Source organism: Grus americana, chromosome 15 (assembly GCF_028858705.1).
Source record: "Grus americana isolate bGruAme1 chromosome 15, bGruAme1.mat, whole genome shotgun sequence".
Taxonomy (NCBI): Eukaryota; Metazoa; Chordata; class Aves; order Gruiformes; family Gruidae; genus Grus; species Grus americana.
The window spans coordinates 7,371,122-7,390,249 of record NC_072866.1 but is presented as its reverse complement, the minus strand read 5'-3'; the positions used below and the strand labels follow the sequence as shown (position 1 = coordinate 7,390,249).

The 19,128-nt window shown below is 42.6% G+C and overlaps 2 protein-coding genes across 9 annotated transcripts in view; one reads left to right on the top strand and one right to left on the bottom strand.

Moving 5' to 3' along the window:
* The window catches only part of NSMCE1 (NSE1 homolog, SMC5-SMC6 complex component), a 17,988-nt gene extending 15,464 nt beyond the window's left edge, over positions 1–2,524 (bottom strand). Inside the window, exons 1-2 of one of the 7 annotated variants that reach the window (XM_054842329.1) lie at positions 2,419–2,524; positions 379–522 (exon numbers count right to left, since the gene is read on the bottom strand). In XM_054842329.1, the coding sequence (XP_054698304.1) occupies positions 379–496 (118 nt within the window). In that variant the 5' untranslated portion in view covers positions 497–522; positions 2,419–2,524. Of the gene's footprint in view, positions 1–378; positions 539–995; positions 1,366–1,539; positions 1,698–1,781; positions 1,915–2,418 lie in introns of those variants that run through there. The other 6 variants (XM_054842328.1, XM_054842327.1, XM_054842332.1 and 3 more) reach the window with 6 other exon arrangements.
* IL4R (interleukin 4 receptor) lies at positions 2,150–19,128 on the top strand. Of its 2 annotated transcripts, XM_054842321.1 has the most exons (10): positions 2,150–2,288; positions 7,242–7,355; positions 11,206–11,347; positions 12,140–12,294; positions 13,370–13,524; positions 14,135–14,291; positions 15,076–15,175; positions 15,793–15,862; positions 16,002–16,078; positions 16,176–19,128. In XM_054842321.1, the coding sequence occupies exons 2-10, from the start codon at positions 7,283–7,285 to the stop codon at positions 18,625–18,627; spliced, it is 3,381 nt and encodes a 1,126-aa protein (XP_054698296.1). In that variant the 5' UTR covers positions 2,150–2,288; positions 7,242–7,282; the 3' UTR covers positions 18,628–19,128. The 2 variants fall into 2 exon arrangements, with proteins under 2 accessions (XP_054698296.1, XP_054698297.1); XM_054842322.1 differs by lacking the exons at positions 2,150–2,288; positions 7,242–7,355; positions 11,206–11,347; positions 13,370–13,524 and having other exon boundaries at positions 12,159–12,294.

The window sequence follows — 19,128 nt, the reverse complement described above, 5'->3', positions numbered from 1 at the left end:
TACACTTCATATTATATTCCGAAGGAAATTTTTCCAAATAAGTATGAAGGAAAACATTCTGGAAATTTCAGCTAAATTTTGGAAATTGACACTATCAGTGTTGATCTTTTTTTTTTTTTTTAACGTGTAACTCATAAAAACCATCTTTGCTAAAATAAGAAGTGCTCTGTATGAGTCTGACCTGATTAAAACTTGGTTTCCTCACTGCTGTGTTATTTTATCTTTTAGGAAAGAGAGAGAACACTTGCATCATTCACATTTTTTTAACTTTTTTAAAGATGGTGTATGCTTTTCAGAAATCTAATTATTTGTAAGCTGCACCAGAAAAAAAAAAAAAAGTTCTTCCATCTCCCTACTTTTTCTCAGAAATGCACACACCTTTATGGATTTCACAGCAGCGCCTGTGTAATTTCCTGGCCTCTGATCCTTCCATTATCCCATGAGACATCAGGACCTGCAAGAACCGTCGGTGAGCATCAGTCATCTGAGCTGCCATTGCAATATTCCACCAGGCTTCAAATGCTGCAAGAGGTGTAAGCTGGAATTAATGCACATGTTCACGCAAATTAAAAATACACATTCCAAGCATACAAAAGATTTCAACTAAACTCTCTTAACATTGAATTGGGGAAAAAAAGCAGATCCCCCAGTTTGTTCTCCCAATACAGATGGTGACTAACACCAAGGGTCTAGGAGAAAGATGCTAAAGACAAAGTCCAACTGATTTTAGTTACAGAATAAAATAACATAGGCATTGTGGTGTCATACCCCCAAACCGAAAATAGTAGTGTTGTATGTGTAACAATCAACAGAACACCTGCTAACTACACAGCCTAATAACTTGTCTAAGTGGAGCGTAACTTACTTCAGACAGCAAATCCTCCTCTAAATGTTCTGAAGAGCATCAGAACTAGATAAAAGCATCTCAAGAACCTCCTTGACCACTTCAGCCAAGTAATCGTTAATAGTTCACAAGAAAAAAGAAGTTTCCAGACCTCTCCAAGCTGAAGGGCCAAATAACGGACCAAACTGAGACGTGCTGGCGTATGCCGAGGTCTTCAAGTCCCGCACTTCCACTCTGCCCTGACTCGCAGGTGGTCCCTGACCAGCAGCACAGAGTGGATGAACCCGCTCCGGGGGCACGGGACCCGGCCCGCTGCCCCTCACCGCTCCCGCCCGCCCAGGCGGGCTGCCGAGCTGCCGCTGCGCGGGAGACGCCGCCACTGGAAGCCGCTCAAGGGAGAACGTGGAAAAGCTTTCTCGTCGGCTTTCTCCAGCCGTGACAGCGTTCTCCCTCAAGCAGACTCACAGAGCGACCGACAGCCTCTGGCCGAGCTCCGGCCTGCCCCGGCCACCGCCCCCTCACCGCCCGCTCGGCCTCGGGCCTGCCGCCAGCCGCAACCCACCGGTGAAGCCACGGGCGACCGAGAAACTGCCCTATCCCCACTCCTCCCGCCGAAGCCGACCTCCCCCTCGGCCTCCGGCCGCTCCGGCCCCCGCCCTGCCCTCCCGACCCGCCGCTCCCTCGGGCCGCCTCACCAGCCGGCCTCTGGCGCCACTGCCCCCCGCGCTCGACAGCTCGGCGATCGCTGTAACCGCCTGCTATCGAGCGGCTCGGCAGCGGGCCAGGCCGGGGACCAGCAGTGCCGCCCCTCGCTACTGCGGCGGCCTCGCCTGGGCCGTGACGAGCTGGAGTGGGGCGGTCCCGGACCGCGATGGGACGGCGCTGCTGTGGGGCGGTTCTGTGTGGGAGGGCGGCCCCCTCGTGTTTTGCACCGTACCGAGAGGGGCGGCGGGCCTGGCGCCGGGTCGGTTCTCCAGTCCGCCCTGGGCCGGGCCGGTGGCAAAGACGGACGCTCCCCGCGGCTCCGGCGGAGGTGGCCCCGGCCGGGCGCTACGGTGTTCGTGCCCCCATCGTCCTCCCGAAAGCCCCGGCAGTGCGGCGGCTCTTCCCCGCCCCGGGGGCCGGGCCAGGCCCCGCCTGCCCGCTGTCCTGTCGTGTCCTGTGCGGGGCCGTCGCGCGTGCTCGGCCGCCTCAGCCCGGCGTAGGCGGTGTCACGCTGGCAGCGGGAGCGGCGGGGCCGGGCGCAGCCGGAGGGAGAGGCGGGACGGGGTGTGCCCCGCGCCGACAGCCGTTTCCGCCGGGCTGGGCCGCGGTGCCGCCGGCGGGGAAGCGCTCTGCGGCGGGGCGGAGGATCCAGGACCCGCAGAGACCGCCTCGTCCCGGACCGGACCGCAAACCCGGGCGCAGGAGCCCGCCGCGCCGCTCCGACCGGGAGCCGGACCAGGCAAGTTACCTCCGGCGGCGCCCCTTCCCCTCCCCGCTCGGCGGGAGGAAGGTCTCTTTATTAACTACGGAGCTGAATTTGTACGATTTATGCTTGGCGGCTAACGCGCCCTTCTCGCCGCCGTTCTCACCGCTTTTCCGTGCTCCCGGTGCGGAGGCGGTCCCGGCGGGCGGGGGAGCCGCCTGAGCTGGCCCGAGGAGGCGCCGGGCTTGCGCTGGCGTGTCGAGCTGGCTGGCGGCGACACGGGACGGGGCGGGCGGGATTCCAGTTCCTGCTCTTGTAGGGCCCTGGACGGGGGGGTTCCCGGAACGCGCGGGGGGACGGCGGGGAGCGCTCGTCCCAGCGCCGGTGCTGGAGCATCCCGCGGGGTTCCATCTCTCGGGTGGAACGGCTCAGGACCGGAGCCCGCGAGTCAGGAAAAGCGTTGTCGTTGGCAGAAAGTATTTTTCCTTCCTTGAGGTTATTTAACTGAGGTGCTTCTTTCGAAATACTTTAAGACTGATACAATTGCCAGAAATTTCCTTTCTGCTGGAAATCCTGCCTGGTGGGTGCAGGAAGTACGAGACCTCCGACGGTGCTCCCTTGTGAAATCTGTGTTAGCCAGGAGCTCTGTTCCGTCATCTGAGAATTCACCGCACTGAACTTACCCTGAACTGCAGAGCAGTTCCTGAACCTCAGATTTCGTTCTTTAAAAACTTCTCCCGGTGTCCACGAATTCTAAGAGAACTGAAGCCCAATTGCTGCTAAGCTCTCAGAACCAGGGGGTCAGAAATGTAGGGTTAGCTGTTCTAGTCATTTTAGTCCACGCATTTTGTGTTTTTGGTGGGTGTTTTTCAACATGCCCACATTCAGCAGTTTCCATAGTTTCTGTCAGTTCTAAATTAGAAAATATCTGGAGTTACCTCGCTCCTTGGAGAATATGGTTTGCAGTTTGTCAGATTATGTGAAAAGCCCAAAGGACATGTTGTTATGCCCTTTGCTGACTTCTGTCATCTCAATACGAAAATACGTTGGCATGCAGAAACCTCAGCTTAAGTCATAAATAAAAATTGACCAGTTTCAGGATTTTTAAAGAGAATCCATCTGCTCGTTTTGAGAGGTTCTTCTCATATTTATGAGGTTTATCCAGATGTGCCCTGTCCTGCTCCAGAAATGCAGATATCATTTGTATGTTGTTGCATGATGTTGTGTTAAATAGCATTGATGGTAAATATCCCAAACTACGTGAAGGAATTTGTGGAACAAGGATGACATTAAAAAATTAGTACAATTACTCATTTAAAAAAAAAACCCAAACCAAAAATAATATCTTGCTCCTTTAAAATCCACCATTCTGAATTTAAATTCCCTCTTTAGTGATCATACAATGATGCAGGAAATACTGTGTTCAATAAGCAATAATATGTGTATTATGCCCTCTAAGATTAAAAAAATGGGACTAAGCCTCCCCACTAAAGAATCTGTAATGTAATGACCTGATCATGGATTTGGGGTTTTGCTTACCCGACATTTCCCACTGCAGTGGTCTCAGCAAGAAGAGATAACATTAACACAATGGTGTATTAATTGAATGGCAAAAAGCAATGGGAATGATCTACTGTTCCATTTAGATAACATAAAGTGGGAACTCTTGAATTTTATGTTTTGGCCCTTTCATTGGCCAAAGTTGCCATTCTTAATTATTGGAACTTCTAGATATCTTCCAGACTATCCTTTCATCTAAACCTCTTCAGCTTCCAAATTCCTGTGAAAATCCACTTTGTCTGAGACGCCTACACTTTTCACCATACACACGCATATTTTGTACGGTTGCCTCTGACAGTCACATTGCATGTCAAAGAGTAGGTATTACAAGTTATGTTTCTGTATGTCTGCCATTTTGTATAGGCACTTAGGGAAGAAAAAAAAAAGCCACAATAAAAAAAGATGAAAATTATTTCCTAACTTTTTTCTTCTCAAATTTTGATACCAAATCGGTTGATGAACTTTTGCTTTGCTGTATACTGCTTATCTCATTTTAGTCTGCAGTTACAGCCAGTGTTTTAAAAAGAAGGAATAATTCAAGATGTACTTTAATTTTAAAAAGAGCTAGTTTTAAAACAGGGAGTGGCCCTTTACCTGTAGAATTGCAGCAAAAGTAAACTAAGCAGTCTTATGTAGAAGTTACTATTGCCTCTCTTTTGGGCATGAGTTACCCTTTGAACATAACAATTTTACAAATTATGTCTGTAGATTAAATGTGACCCTAATTTATTTAGAAGACCAGACCAAAAGTTACTATTGTTTTTCTTGATAGTAAATGAAATCTTCTCAATCACATCATATTTTTTTTCAAGAGACAGGAATGATAAACAATCAAAGTGTTTAACTTGTGCCAGTAATCACATAGACCTGCTTCTAGCCCCAGTAGAGATTTCTTTCATAGTTTTGGGAAGTCACTTATGTCTTTTACACCTTGCTTTCCTCAAATATATTTGGATTACTATAGGTTTGCTGTGATTTCGGTATTCTCTATATGTTACATACTTTTTAAGATTGTTATTTCATTATCTGATATGAATAAAAACTTAAGAGCTAACAGACAGGAAAAATATTGCCATTTTAAATTTTTCTCCCTTTGCATTGGATTTATAGTCCACTCCTCTTATTTAAAAAAACCCAAAAGTTCCATTAGAGCTATGGGTTAGCTCCATTTTCATCAACATGTGCAGATCTTTTCTCCTATGGGGGAGATGTTTTTGCTCTGCCGTCTGCTGATTCATACAGGCTTGTGTGATACAGGATTCTCTGCCAAAGTTTTAAGAGTTTCTTGGAACTTCAGTCATGCAACAGTATTACTGATGAACTGGAAAGCAAATGCTTCCTCTCTTGAGAATTCCAGGAAAAACGAGGAAAAGAGGAAGGATTTTTTTAATGCTGGGGCAGTTTCCTCTTTTTTCTTTTTTTTTTTTTCTTGAGCAGCAGCAAAGGCATTTGTGTTCTTTTCAAAAAATGTATTACCGTGCTCAGTCACGTTTTCTCTGTTCCCAAAATGTGAAAAGCTCAGCTCTTGAGTAATAGTTTTCTTTAGCATTTATGAGAAATTCATCTTTCAAGTATGTTCTGTATTACTAGATGAGCAGTAACTGCCTCAGAAAAGGTCACAAAAGAGTTTCCATTCTGATCTTTATTTTCACTAACAATGTTCTTATCCCTTAGCCTCAAAGCTGAATCTGACATACTGCAGTAAAGACTGATCATAAGTGAAGTGCTAGTACTTCTAAATATATTGAAAAAAAATAAGATTCTATTGCTACATTTCACAATAGTTTGATTTATGTAGATCTGTTTATCAATAAAAGATGTGGTCTCCTTTATAAAAAAATGATTTTTTTATAAAAAAATGATTTTTCTGTCCCTTACTCAACTGAGAAAGAGTCTGGCTGTTGCCTACGTTCTGTTTATTCTGTTTGAATATTTGACAGCAAATATTCAGCAGCTGTGCTTGAGAATCTTCCCAGTTTTAGAGAAGAGTTATTTGAGGGGATATGGCTTTGGTAGCATGCCTTTGAGGCTGCACATCCTTACACGTATACAGTGCGCACATCCATAGTTCCAAAAGGTCTTTAAATTTTTCCTAAGGTACTCACTTAACAAGTTTGTACTGCAGTAGACTTGCTAATCCCTTGCCAATTCTTTTTGTCTTGTGTGCTGGTGAAACTCAAATCCGTGAGAAGCGTCAAAGGTTGTTCTACTACTGTAGTTGGAGCAGAGGGTATTGAACCACCATCAACAAATACATTTCAAGGGTCTCTTCTGCTTCAAAATCTAACCAAACTTCTGCAGAAAGCCCAGCACCACTCTCCTCCTAAAGGAAATCTTCTGAGAAGTTCCCTCTTCTTTACTCAATCACACAAAGAGAATCACAAGGTTTTGAAATGAAAAGTAACGTGCCTCCTAGGAACTTGGCAGTTGTAAGCAGAGCAACTGTAGCACACAGGTAGTAAGAACACTGCGTCCAGGCTCGGGGATTAGAAAATACCAAGAGGAAGGGACCAAAGGGTTGTGCATTAACAGACAATGTGCTGCTAAACAAGTTTTATCCCTCTTTGTACTGAATGCAGTCATGGTTATTCCATATTCGTTAGCATGACTTTACCTATGGATTTACCAAAATTTTAAATGCTTCACATAGATTTCTGATGATATTAAAGCTGGTAGCTATATCTAATCCAGAATATAACATTCCCCTAAGTGGCTATGTTGCATCAGTAAAAGAATCTTGGGGAAATAAGTTTTCTGAAAGTCTTAAATTAATTATTTAATCTGTTTTCAGTTTATGCAGCTTCACTATGCTTAAAGAATTCCAGTATGTAAAAGCTGCATACTTTTCCTTCTCTGAAGTTGTGCTGGTTATATCATGATTAGCTATGTGGTTTACAGCTTCTTTCTAATTATTTACTGTTTTAATGAATCTGCATTCTCTTGAAGCAAGGCTCAGAGGTCTTTGCTAAAAACTTTTTCAAGAGGATGATATTATCTAGGGTACTGGTGATAGGATTTGGGGAAAACATTTTAGTCAATAGATCAGACACTTCATTAAAAGTCTTTCAGTTATCTGAGTGGAATCAGAGGACTTTAGTGACATGTTGATTGTCCATTATTTTGATCTAGTGCTTACCCTTTTAATATCTCACATACTAGCACTTTGCTTTTCTAGTAGCTGAAAAGAGTAGGTCCACTGCCAGTCAGTCTAGTACCCTCTGTAATTAAAACTTTGCAGGAAAGTCTTCTAGCTCGTTTGTATTATCCTTATTGTTCTACACTTTCTCGTTCTTCCATGAGCTAACTTTTGGGGGATCAAGCACTGCAGGGGATCTGAATCCTAACATCTAGCAGAGAGGTGGGAAGAACTACACCCTTACCTTAACTGGGATACTGATGTCAGCTTGTAATAATGTTTTCTCTTGGCAGAATTTCAGCACAGCTTGTCCTACTGAACCTGGCCAGTGTCAATGATGGCAAGACTCTCAAGTGCTGCACCGCATACCTTGTGGATCCTTTTCTTTTCATACACAGCAAATGAAGGTGTGTTTGTCAATGTTTTAAATTATTATACTGATGTTTTTACCAACAGCATTTTCCCATGACTAGTAGGCAACTCTATTACCATTAATTACCTAATATAAAATGTGTAACTTCAAATGTCAGAGACACTCATATACTAGAATAAATTGTTAGATTTTTTTTTCTTTTTATTGACCTTTTCCATATGGGGAAGAAAAAGTAGGAATTTGCAGGAACGAGAAACTGAGGTTTGGAAAGTCATCTCCCTCCTTCCCCGTTACCTAATCTCTATGGGACACCTTGCTGCAAATGAGGTGCTCAGCAATGACCCAGGGACATCTCTGTAGAAATCCCGTAAGAGTAGAAAGCACTGGTCTCTCATTTGCTTATTTTCATAACTGCCACTGTTGCCATGCTGGACCTGGAGGGAGCTATGCTCGTGAAATGGAGCCTGTAGATCTGCTGTTAAAGGGCGTCCTTCAATTTGCGTTCTCCGAAGTGTGCAGATCACTGGATTTGAACAAATGTTGCAGGCACTTGCTGTCAGACGTGACGTGCTCTGACTTGTGCCTGTACAGGGGCAGATGACAGACATGTGATGTCCTGTGTGTTCTTCACCATTCTTTTGATCTGGCAGGATGTGTAGCTGCATTGTCTTAACCATTAGCTAACAAGCAGCATTATTTTCTGAAGTTCAACTAGCAGGGGCTGAATATGAATTTTATTTTTTTCCTTGTAACTTTTATGATACATGATTATAAAGAAAAGTTAGATAAAATCATGTTTTCTGACAATGTATTTTTATTTTCTGGGAAATGAATCTTACATTTTGCTTTTTGTAGCTTTTAAGTAGTTCCACAGTAGTCTACAGTTTTTTGGGGTTTTGTTCTTATTTTTAAAAAAAGCAAACCAAAATAGTTAAAAATAGCCTGTGTCTAAAAAAGAAGGTTTATTAGCTACTTTCTTACGTACTATGAAATAATACAATTTGAGTTCATGAGAAGGATCAAGGTTTGTGAGAGCACATTGACTGGGTCATCTGGTCTAGGTAATCCCACATTTTCTGTAAATCATCTTTCTCAAGCTTTAATTTTACAGATTTTTTTTTCCTTAGCTACATGTTTTACGTTTCTTCAGCATGGTATTCTAGTTGAGGATTAAAAAAGAAATCCAGTATTTCAATTCCCTTTTTTAACTACACAAACCGAAAACAAACTCTGCGCGGTATGTGGTTTCAAAAGGAAATTCTCAAATATCTGAGGTTAAAAAAGAATTACAGTATACCAGAGGTGGAAAAGAGAGAAAGTCACAGGAAAAGAATACAGAAGATAATTTAGAGTTCTGGAAAGACATGAGGACACTGAAAGGCAAAATAAAGTAAAGCTGCTAATCATCATAGCTTAACTCAGCAAGAAGAGCTTCATTTAAATGAAGTATTCTTGAAAGTGTAAGATCATTAACACATTGAAAAATAATGATGTTCATCTTTAAAGGTCTTAAAATGTTAGTACTTCTTTCCGAGTGCATCTTAAAGTAGGAAAAAAAGACACAATAAAAATACAAATGAAATATAAACAATAGCAACAGGATAAATAGATAATGGCTCTTTTAAAATAAATGAGCCATGTGACTGTTACAGTATTGCAGAAGTTTCATCAGAAGAGCACCAAGTTAAAGATTCTTCTTGGGGTTTTTTGAAGAATCAGGGACCATGTAGAACAAAAAGCAGCTAAATGTAATGCTGCCATCCAGAAAAGATGTAAGAGTAAATAGATCTTATCTACAAGATAAATATCTAGCTTTAGTAACTAAAACAAAATAAAACATTTTCTAAATATTTGAACATTAACGAAACCATGAGCCGCAGTCAGTTCTAGGTTTATAACCAGTCAGTACACCAGATAATTAAGATCATGATTTTTATAGAATTTTAGCAACCATTTATAGAATGGTTGCTTGACATTGCCATAAATCCTCATTTGCATAAGGGACCCTCACTAAGGTTATTGAGCTCACTCAAGTGATCCAGGACTGCTTGGTAGTCAAGGTTTGTGGGAGGCCTTTTAGAAAGGCAAGTGAAAGTGATGTGTGGATTTTAATGAAGGTGAAAGACACTGACAGTACTAAACAATTAAGTGTTTCTTTGAGTCAACATTTTTACTGAAGTACCTGAGGGTCTGGTGGCAGATCCCGTTGTATGTTATGTATCATGTCTGCTGAAAGGCATCCGACCATCATGTTTATTACATTTGCAGACACTGTACTATGTCAGAGTATGCAGAAGTTATATCAGAATAAATTGCACAAGTGGACTACAGAAGAGTAGAAATGTAGGAAGGATAAAATGAAATTGCACAAGTGGACTACAGAAGAGTAGAAATGTAGGAAGGATAAAATGAAATTAGGTACTTTTGCCAACAAAAGTTCTCACTTGGGAGGAATAACCTGAAACTGAGGTACCCTTTGGAAAGAATAAGCCCATGAAACAGCAGTGACTGAAGGACAGGGACCTTACAGGATGTGAATTGTTGGCAACTTAATCTTGAATTTGCAATGTAAATGACAAGAATGGAGAGTCAGTAATGTGCTGGGCCATGTAAACAAAATTATTTATGTACTACAGAGAAATGAAATCATGTCTTTATATGGCCCTTGTATAACTGCCACAGGAAACCTTCTAGCACAATCCCTTAGGAAACTATCAGAAAAATATCAATTAATAGGATTCTAAAAACCAGCCAAAGCTATTCTGAATTTTTATGAGGAATTGAGATGCAGAGCAGGAGAGAAGGATTTAGGTCTGTACAACTGGTACAAGAAAAGGGAGATATTGTTAATATTTACTAATAACAAAGAAGTCAAACATCAAAGCAGGCAAAGAATTGTCTGGGATGATAAAAGTATTAGCTATTTCTGACTGCTTCATTTAGAAATTCCGTGTTTGGCACACTGTTAGTCCTAATAACAGCATGATCTTACTGTCACATAGCTCTTCCTCTTCTGTTCCTTGTTTCACTCATGTGGAGTACATTGAAATAATGGAAAATGAGGCTGGAAGGGATACTGAAGATTGTGTAGTCCATTTCCCTTTCCAGTTCTAACAAAGATATTTTGAAAAATGCTTTCTTTTTTTTTTTTTTTTTTCTTAAATACTGCCAGAGAAAGAGATTGTAAACACAAATGTCAGGAGTGCAGATACTTTGGGCTTTTCTGTACCCTCTCAGTGCCTGGAACAATGTGACTCAATCTCTCCAGGTCTCTGAACACTATCATAACAATGAAGTGTGGAAGACGGAACAGGAAATACTCAGTGAAATTAAGAAAAGGTCTATACCAGAAGAAAGCCTGTGACAGGAGGATCTTCTAGGCAATGGGGAACTGCTCTGGGGAGGCAGAAAGCATGCGCTTGGGAAGCTTAGAACCATTGTAGATAAAGCACAGGTACATGCCTGTAGGCAGTGACCTTGGTCTGACTCTGTTAATTATCTGCATTTTGGCTTTTGAACCTTTTGTATTTAACATGTAGGATGATGCTGGTTTATAATTAAATGTTGATGAGGTTTAGATACAAAATCTGATTATGATAGCTCTATGCTTGGAAGACCGTGTTGAATGAGTTGTGCCTTTCTATTGCAATATTGCCACTGCAGACCTTTTTCCTCTCCAAGACCATAGATGTTGTTTCCAGAAAGGTGGAGACATTTGGTGACATGCATCTGTTTCCATTTACCCAGAACATGAAAAATAACAGTGCTTTCACTTAATTTGTACGGGGTTGGTAGCTCAATTTAGAGGGAAAGTTAATGTTTCTGCTTAGTCTAATTTATTCTTTTGGTTCTCTTGCTTCTCATTGTGTGCTGCTTCTCCTTAGTTATGGCTGCAGGACATGTACAGGAATTTGCATGCTTTACTGACTATGACAAAGAGCTGGTTTGTCACTGGAAGGTGCCCGCACAAACCAATTGCTCCAAAGAATTCTTGCTCCGCTACAGCATGGAACCTTTACATTTTGCGTAAGTGTTTAATAAGATGTTACAGTATCACTGATGGAACTTCATCTATCCGATAGCTATTATCAGCTTTTGATACCCTCCCTCTACCATAAGTGTCTGGGACAAAATGTAATTTAGGTTATTCTTCTTGCCAGGAGGAAAATGGGTTGCTGCAATTAACAGCACGCTCTATTCAGTGGTCTACTCTTCTGCAGACCTCTCTCCACTCTTAGTACAGAGGAGGGATCAAGTCCTAAGTGTAGGAGTGGTAGGGCTCTCATAAGTTTACCCAACCTTCATTTCATGTGGAATTTTACCTCCTTCAGGAGAAATCTTACCTGATTTACTGATCTGTAGCCTGTGCGAAAGGTACTCTCCCCTGGAACCCAGGTGATTATCTCTGCGTGCAGTCTAACTCCTGTTCCTCTCCATGTGATTTCTCCACAGAGACATCCAAATAACCTCACTTTGTACACTGCAGTCAACCTGTTCCTATACTAGCAAGCTGTCAGTCCGCTCCTTCAGAGGTTGAAGTGTGACAAAGGGGGTTAATTTTTCCTCTTGGGATCAATCCTGAGGCTTTCTGTCAAGTTTTTCATTTGTGCAATACAGATATCCAAGTGGTGTTTCAGGAGGGTAGGTTGTTTGGGGGAGCTCAGTTTTGGGTTGGATTTGTTTGGGCTAAACATTTCTAGGAACTGAGCTTGTGTCAGATGTGATTAGCTCTACACGCTAGGAAGCTTGATTTCACCTTTTTAAGAAATAGTGGGCCACGGTCTCTAAACATCATATTACTTTCTGCCTCTTTTTCAGAACTGATGTGTGCTTCCCCGAGAATGGAAAAGACAATTTAAAGTGCACTTGCACAATACATGCAGATTATTTTGTATCAGGCCTCACCTATCTTCTGTCTCTACAGTTCAATGGGACTGATACATGGAATTGCAGTGTTACACCAGCCCTGGTTGGTAAGAAACTGTTTACTTTGTCACCAGGACATCTGATTCCAGGCTTTGCAATCCTAGCGAACTCCTCATTCATGTCACTGGAACAGCTTTTCCTTATCAGAGGTGATAAGTGCCATGCTGGCTTAAATGCAAAATCCATTTGGCTTAGAAACCTGATTCCGGAGTAGATTCTTAAGGAAGGAGTATAAGTAATGAGGCAAGCAGAGAGTGATTCTTCCTCTAGCTGTACCTTCTCAGCTGCCAGCCAGCAACAGTTTGGGGATTTAGACGTGTCTTCAGTGCATTTCACTTGTGGCTGTAGAATTCAAAGATGAAGAGGAATGTGCTACTTACGGTTTCTAGAAAGACACCAGGCTATCCCTACTGAAATTTCTTCCATTACTGTCTCTGTCGTACTCTGATTTTTCATGCCAGTTGAATCATTCCCTTGAATAGAGATTTTTACAGTAATTGCTATTGGATTATAACAACCAGTGATAAAAAGTTAATGACTCTGCTCTTTCACAGGACAGAGTGTCAGTTTATGTCTCTCTATAGGCACCTAGTTTGTTTAGAACAGTGTGCTTGTTCACAACACTTGTCACCTCAAACACTCAGGTAAATCATTTGCATACCTTAGGCAGGCATTCATCTGCATCGATGAGCTGGTTCTTTTCAGAATACTTGATTGTCGCTGCTGCTTATCAGCAGAATAAGCAGGAGCCTGCATCAGTTTCTGAGAGACAGGTAGCCACGACAGCCTGGCTGCGAAGTTGTCAGAAGCTCTACGCCTACCCCATGGCACAGCATGCTATTGTGAGGGTGCAGGTTGTTCCATTTTTCCAGGCTGAAAGCTGCAACTGAAAGGTTGAACTTGCAGTTTGTTCAGCCAGTTTGAAGATTCAGTACTTGTTAATGAATACATTGCAGTTGCTCTGTTTTGGCCTCTATATGCTTGTGCTACAGCATAGCGAAAAGGGCTAAATGCATTGACTGCAATGAGATTCTGGTCCTGGTGAATGTTTGTCTCTCTGCTTCTCTCCATTAGTGCTTTCCCATTGCCATGTTCTCCTTAATTGTATTTTTTAACATACAGTTAAGCCAAGGGCCCCCAAAAATCTTGCCATTGAGAAAGTTGAAAATGGTAATTTCAATCTGAGCTGGGAGGAGAGCTACTCTCCTCCATCCATGCTCTCTGGACAGCGGGTCATCTATGAAGTGAAATACTGGAGGAAGCAGCACCCAACAGAGGTAAGAGACAGCCAGTCTCTTCATTTTCTGTCTCTCTGGAGCTTTCAGGTTTAAAAAGTCCTCTGAAAGGTCTTGAAACCATTTAATGAGTAATGGTGTAAGGGCCAGCAAGGGCAAGTCCCACAATGTTCCTGATCACACACTTACCACAGGTCACATTGTCCTGAGGTGGTTCAGCTGGGCTATAAAGGATTGAAACTCTTCTGGCTGCCACCCCAAAATGGTCTGCTGCTCACAGTACCCAGGGCAGAGACTGAAGATGCAATGCTTCTGTTCCCCGAACTTCATTTGCTCCTTAGACATCAGGACGCTGGGGGCTGTTCGTGATTCTGTGGGGCACTTGAGGCATTTCAGACACCCTCGTGAACAATCTAGCCTTTTAGGGCTGGGCCGCTTCTGGTAGGGGAAGAACTTGCACGGTGGCATGTCACAAATACCACCCGCTCGTGACAACAAAATGCAGTATCACACACAGCAGATTAGGTATACAGTCATTCATTTGCTCATTTGTGAAAGGTCACTGAAACACATAACTGTTGTTGTTTAATTGCTGTCACTAACCCTTCATCTCATAAAGAAGTTGAAGTGAACTTTCTCGCTTTCTTTTCAGGTTTCTGTAAAAACAATTAATTACCAGGCAAAAAGCTTTGAAATTACTGCAAGCTCCTTGAGGAGAGGATATGATTACGTTGCAAGCGTAAGGTGTAACTATACAGACTACCCAGCCTACTGGAGTGAATGGAGTGAAGGAGTTGAATTTCACTATGGTAAGTATTGTAACAAATAGCAGCTTGATAAAAGGATGGTATAGTTTTATAAACCATATCATATATAGCCAGCTGCTGTCCTCTCAGAGGAGAATTATGAAATCATCATCCTTTTGAATGGATACATCTGTAAAGGCTTCCAAAGAGACTAAAGGTAAAAAGGCAACTGCTGGGGAAGCTAGAGGAAGAAAAGACCAAGGGAAGTTGGGTTGTTTAGCCTTATGAAAAAAAGGCTGAAGGGGGATGTGTTTATTCTCTATAAATATTTCATGAAGTAGACACCAAGGAAGGAGAAGGGATACTTAAACTAAAGAACAGTATTGATGTAAGAGCGAGCGGGTGTAAATGAACAAGAGGTATTTAGGCTGCAAATTAAGCAATACTTTAACCATCAGAGGACTGAGGGTTTATAAAAATCTCTGAAGAGCAACAGAGAGGACAAGAAGCATAGCTGCACTGCAGTGGAGATGATAATGCCATTTTAGGGACTGTGTGACAGGTTTGTCCTGGAGAGCTGACAAATGGCCTCACCGTATGTGTTGGCTGTCCCAGCTCCTAACACTCACAGTAACTAACTGCAGTACCTGCGCTGACCTTTCAGACGTGGCACACACCATCCCCACTGCTAGTTGTGTGTGTTCTGTTGTTTATCTGCTGGAGGCTTCGTTTTGCATCCTCTAAAGGAGCATTTTGTAAGGTGCAAAAGAAGAGCAATGAATTTGGTATTGCCAGTACTTGTATTTATATGCACATACACATGCAAATGTATTTGTTTATTTAACAGATTTCCAAGTAACAGCTGAAGACATTCTGCAGATGGCTGTTCCCGTATCCTGCATACTGATCATGGCAGTGTCTGTTATTTGTTACTTCTGTTTTACCAAGTATGTATCATACTGTTCACAGGTTTTATAGAGTAGCAGTTCGCACAGATGTCGGTATTGCTATTGATTAGCTGAAGTTTTAGTAGTACAGGAATCTAATGTTCTCTTTTTCCTCAGCACCTTTATCTTGCTGTCTGTGAGCAAACATTTTTATAAACACGACTCAGTTTCACTCATTTTCTGAACAGGTAACTGAATATTCTCTGTTAATCTTACTAGAATGGGCTTGTAGTAGTGTCCAAACCAGGCTGCAGTTATGGGGTTTGTCAGTCTTAGACCCCAGTCTTCACTGGAGTTCCAGTAATGATGGTTAAATATCTGTATTTCTTTTTAAATTTTTTTAGTGGTAATATGAAAGTGGGATCCTATCTGTTTCATACATCATTTCAAACTTGATTAGAAGAACATGTGATTGTGGTTGTGCAGAGCAGTCACGCACCAAACATTTAAGTATCTTTGCACTAGTTTAATGAAAAGCAGCGCTTGGAGATGCACAGAACAAGCACTTCCTGTTGCTGCAATGCAGATGGCTAAGAATGAGAGAAGAACAGAAGAGAGAAGTGTACATTGAAGCCAAAATGCAGTCAAAGCAAACAATTTTAATTCTTCCCTTGCAGGGTGAAGAAAGAATGGTGGGATCAAATCCCAAATCCAGCAAAGAGCCATCTGGTTGTAAAAAATGTCAAGGTAATTTAAAGGCTTTACAAAAAATACCTTTTCCTGATCACCAGAAGTAGAATATGTAATAAGTGCTATTGTCTGGCTAGTGCAGGGGATACTAAATACAATTCACATGTGTCCTAAATCTCATTTGTGTCTTTATTAGTTTTCAGTTTTGTGCTACATTGATGAAATTAAGTTCCCTTTCCATGACTTAAAGCAGAGTCATATGGAAAAACAAATGTAAGTAAGATAAAGGAAAAAAAATAACTCTGCTTTATAGCATAGTTTCCTGTTACATAAACATTAACTGTCCTTTCCTTTTGACTTCCAAAAACAGAAGTTGCAAGAACTGTCTGGCTCAAAGTTTGTCAAGCCAAAACTTCAAGGGAAAAGATAACATCAGAAATGTTGAGAAATGTTGCCACAGCAAGTCTGGAGAGTGGTTTCCAAAAGGCAGCAGCGGAGTTTTAACCCCTGAGACAATTGTGGTTGAAGAGTCTATAGAAATCTGTGAATGTTTAACGGACATTGAGGCTGAGAACCAGGAAGAGACTAGTGACCAGATCACCATGTTTGAGCCTTGTGAGAGCAGTGTCAGGGCTTTCAGAGAGCACACTGAACACAATGATGCGCTAGCTAGCATGTTTATTGAGCTCCTGGCAGATGAAAACAACATGCAAGACAATAAAGACCCAGACATCATCACAGGTGAGAATAAAACCTTTGAGAAACTTGAGTCAGAAAATCCATCACAGCAAAATCCAAAAGAAAGCACAGCCCAGAGTCAGCAGCCATGTGGTATTTCTCATACAGTCTCCCTTTTCACCAAAGCCTCTCAAGATGACTACAACTGTAGTACAGCAAGCAAGAAGTCAGAACAATCAGAAGAGTCCTTTGAGTCTGGCTATCGGAGCTCCAGCATAAATTCTGCTTCTCTGGATGCAAGAGATCTTCAAGATACAGTTCATCAAAGCCTTTTTCCATGGAGTTCTGAAAGTCAGTGTGACTCATGCATCCTGATCCAGGAATCTCCAAGTAAACCATCCTTTGGGACCAAAAAAGACAGAATAAGCAACCCTGCACAGAAGAGTTTTGATACCCTTGTGTCTCCATCCGTGGGGCTGTGTAGCTCTGCATATAAGAGCTTTGACACCCTTATCTCTCCATCTGTGGAACCCTGTGGTTCTGCATACAAGAGCTTTGACACCCTTATGTCTCCATCCACGGAGCCCTGTGGTTCTGCATACAAGAGTTTTGAAACCCTTATGTCTCCATCCACGGAGCCCTGTGGTTCTGCATACAAGAGCTTTGATATTCTTGTGTCTGCATTCAAAGAGCCAAGTAGCTCTGCGTACAAGAGCTTTGACACCCTTATGTCTCCATCCACGGAGCCCTGTGGTTCTGCATACAAGAGCTTTGACACCCTTATGTCTCCATCCATGGAGCCCTGTGGTTCTGCATACAAGAGCTTTGATATTCTTGTGTCTGCATTCAAAGAGCCAAGTAGCTCTGCGTACAAGAGCTTTGATACCATTATGTCTCAGTCTATGGCTAACAGTAGCCTGACTCTGTGTTTTGAAAATGTGTGCTCCTCATTGCCTTTGATGCAGTTTTCAGAAACACCGGAACTTAGCTGCAGAGATCAAATTTATCGACCCCCCAGCAACCAGGCATGTTATACCAACTACAGGTCTCCCTGCGCTGAGCTTGATTTTCAGAACACCTGTTCAGAACACACTGATTTTCCATCTTTCTCCACACATGCAATTGACAGTGCATCAGCTTTCCTACCAGAGGAAGAAATACATAAGCAAGTAACCTACCAAAATGTTCGAAGGCAAGCCAATATAATTTCTTGCCCCGTTGGACCTCACCCATCTGGTTATCAAGCTTTTGATAATGCGGTTAAATGTAATGGTACATACTGTGACAATGACAGTGAGGTTATCTCTAGGTCGCTACATGAACCCTTCATTCGTCTTTTGTACAACAAACTGACAGAAGTGCCTCCAGATACCATCATCTGCGAACCTGACCAGAGGACAGATGACCCCTTGTGTTTGATTGTACAGGGTTTTGACTGCAGCATTGTCCCAGATTTAGCCTCTAGTGAGAATGTCACACAGACCAGTGATGGCGACCTTTGGATCATCAACTTTAATGAGCTGTCTAGTGATAACAAAGATGAAAATATCATCAGAGATGAACAGCTGTTGCGTTTATTAGAGCTGAACTGTCAAGATTTTAACAGCAGAGAAAGAACTATAAAGGGGACAAAACCTAACAGCTTTAACTATACTGGTGAAGGAATGTGCAGGAGTAGCAGTAACAGACTAAATACTGACTTTCGCTGCCATGCGCACAACCGCTTGAGAAAACTTGGAAATGCAGGGGAATATAAAGAGGTGATAAAGCACGTGGTAAGCAGGAGGTATGGCTCAGCAGAGAGCTTACCAGAAGAATCACTGGACAGCATTGGGCTGAGCTTAGAAAGAAAAACTGCAGAGCCACTAGAGCTTCTGGTCTCAGACAAGTTGTCTCCTCTTTTTGTGGATAACCCCTATCCTTCTGATTCTCACGCCATTCACAGCGAGGGTTCTGGACTGGCAGCTGCAGTTAAAAAAAGACCAGTAGAACTATTGAGGGAAAACAATAGGAAGAATGAGGAAAAAAATGAAACTTCTACAAGTCCTTGCCCAGGAGGACAACTGGTACATGAAGGTAGCCTAGCCACACTTGCCAAGACTGAACCAAACCAGTCTTTGGAAATAAACTGTATGGCAAATTGAAATGTTGTTCGTTCTTCCAGTCTTGCCTGAAGTGAGGGCTGCTACAGTTCAGACATGGATTCAGTGGGTTGTAACACCCACCATGCCTGCTGCAGGGCTGGCAACGGTACGTGATGCAGGCCCCCGGGGGTTAGCACCTAACAATTGCAGCTACAGCTCTATCAGGGGCAAAGCCGGAGCTAAAGCTTCTCTGGTCATGATAGTTCTCTAAAAGTCAGCAGGAGCTGCAGAAAGTAGGAGTTCTTAGCACAGCTCCTGTGGTTCTTGCCCTGGCTCTGTATGTTGCTTGGGAAGCGCACAGCGGTGATGTGGAAGGTGCTGACGCAGCCAGAAGTGGGATGTAGGTGTGGGTCAAAGGGAAGTGACTGACTTGCACTGACAGCATCACACAATCTATTTATTGGGGGGTAGGTCCTATGTGCCTAGCCCCAGCACGGGGTATGTGTTTCTATACTTGCTCAATCAAGACTTGAAATAAAGATTACTGTCATTTGAACTTTA

Coding starts and splice junctions, on each gene's coding strand:
- IL4R (XM_054842321.1), top strand. CDS start 7,283: ATGATGGCAAGACTCTCAAGTGCTGCACCGCATACCTTGTGGATCCTT. Junction 13,525..14,134: donor GGAAGCAGCACCCAACAGAG/GTAAGAGACAGC, acceptor CTTTCTTTTCAG/GTTTCTGTAAAAACAATTAA. Junction 15,863..16,001: donor TGGTTGTAAAAAATGTCAAG/GTAATTTAAAGG, acceptor TGTCTTTATTAG/TTTTCAGTTTTGTGCTACAT.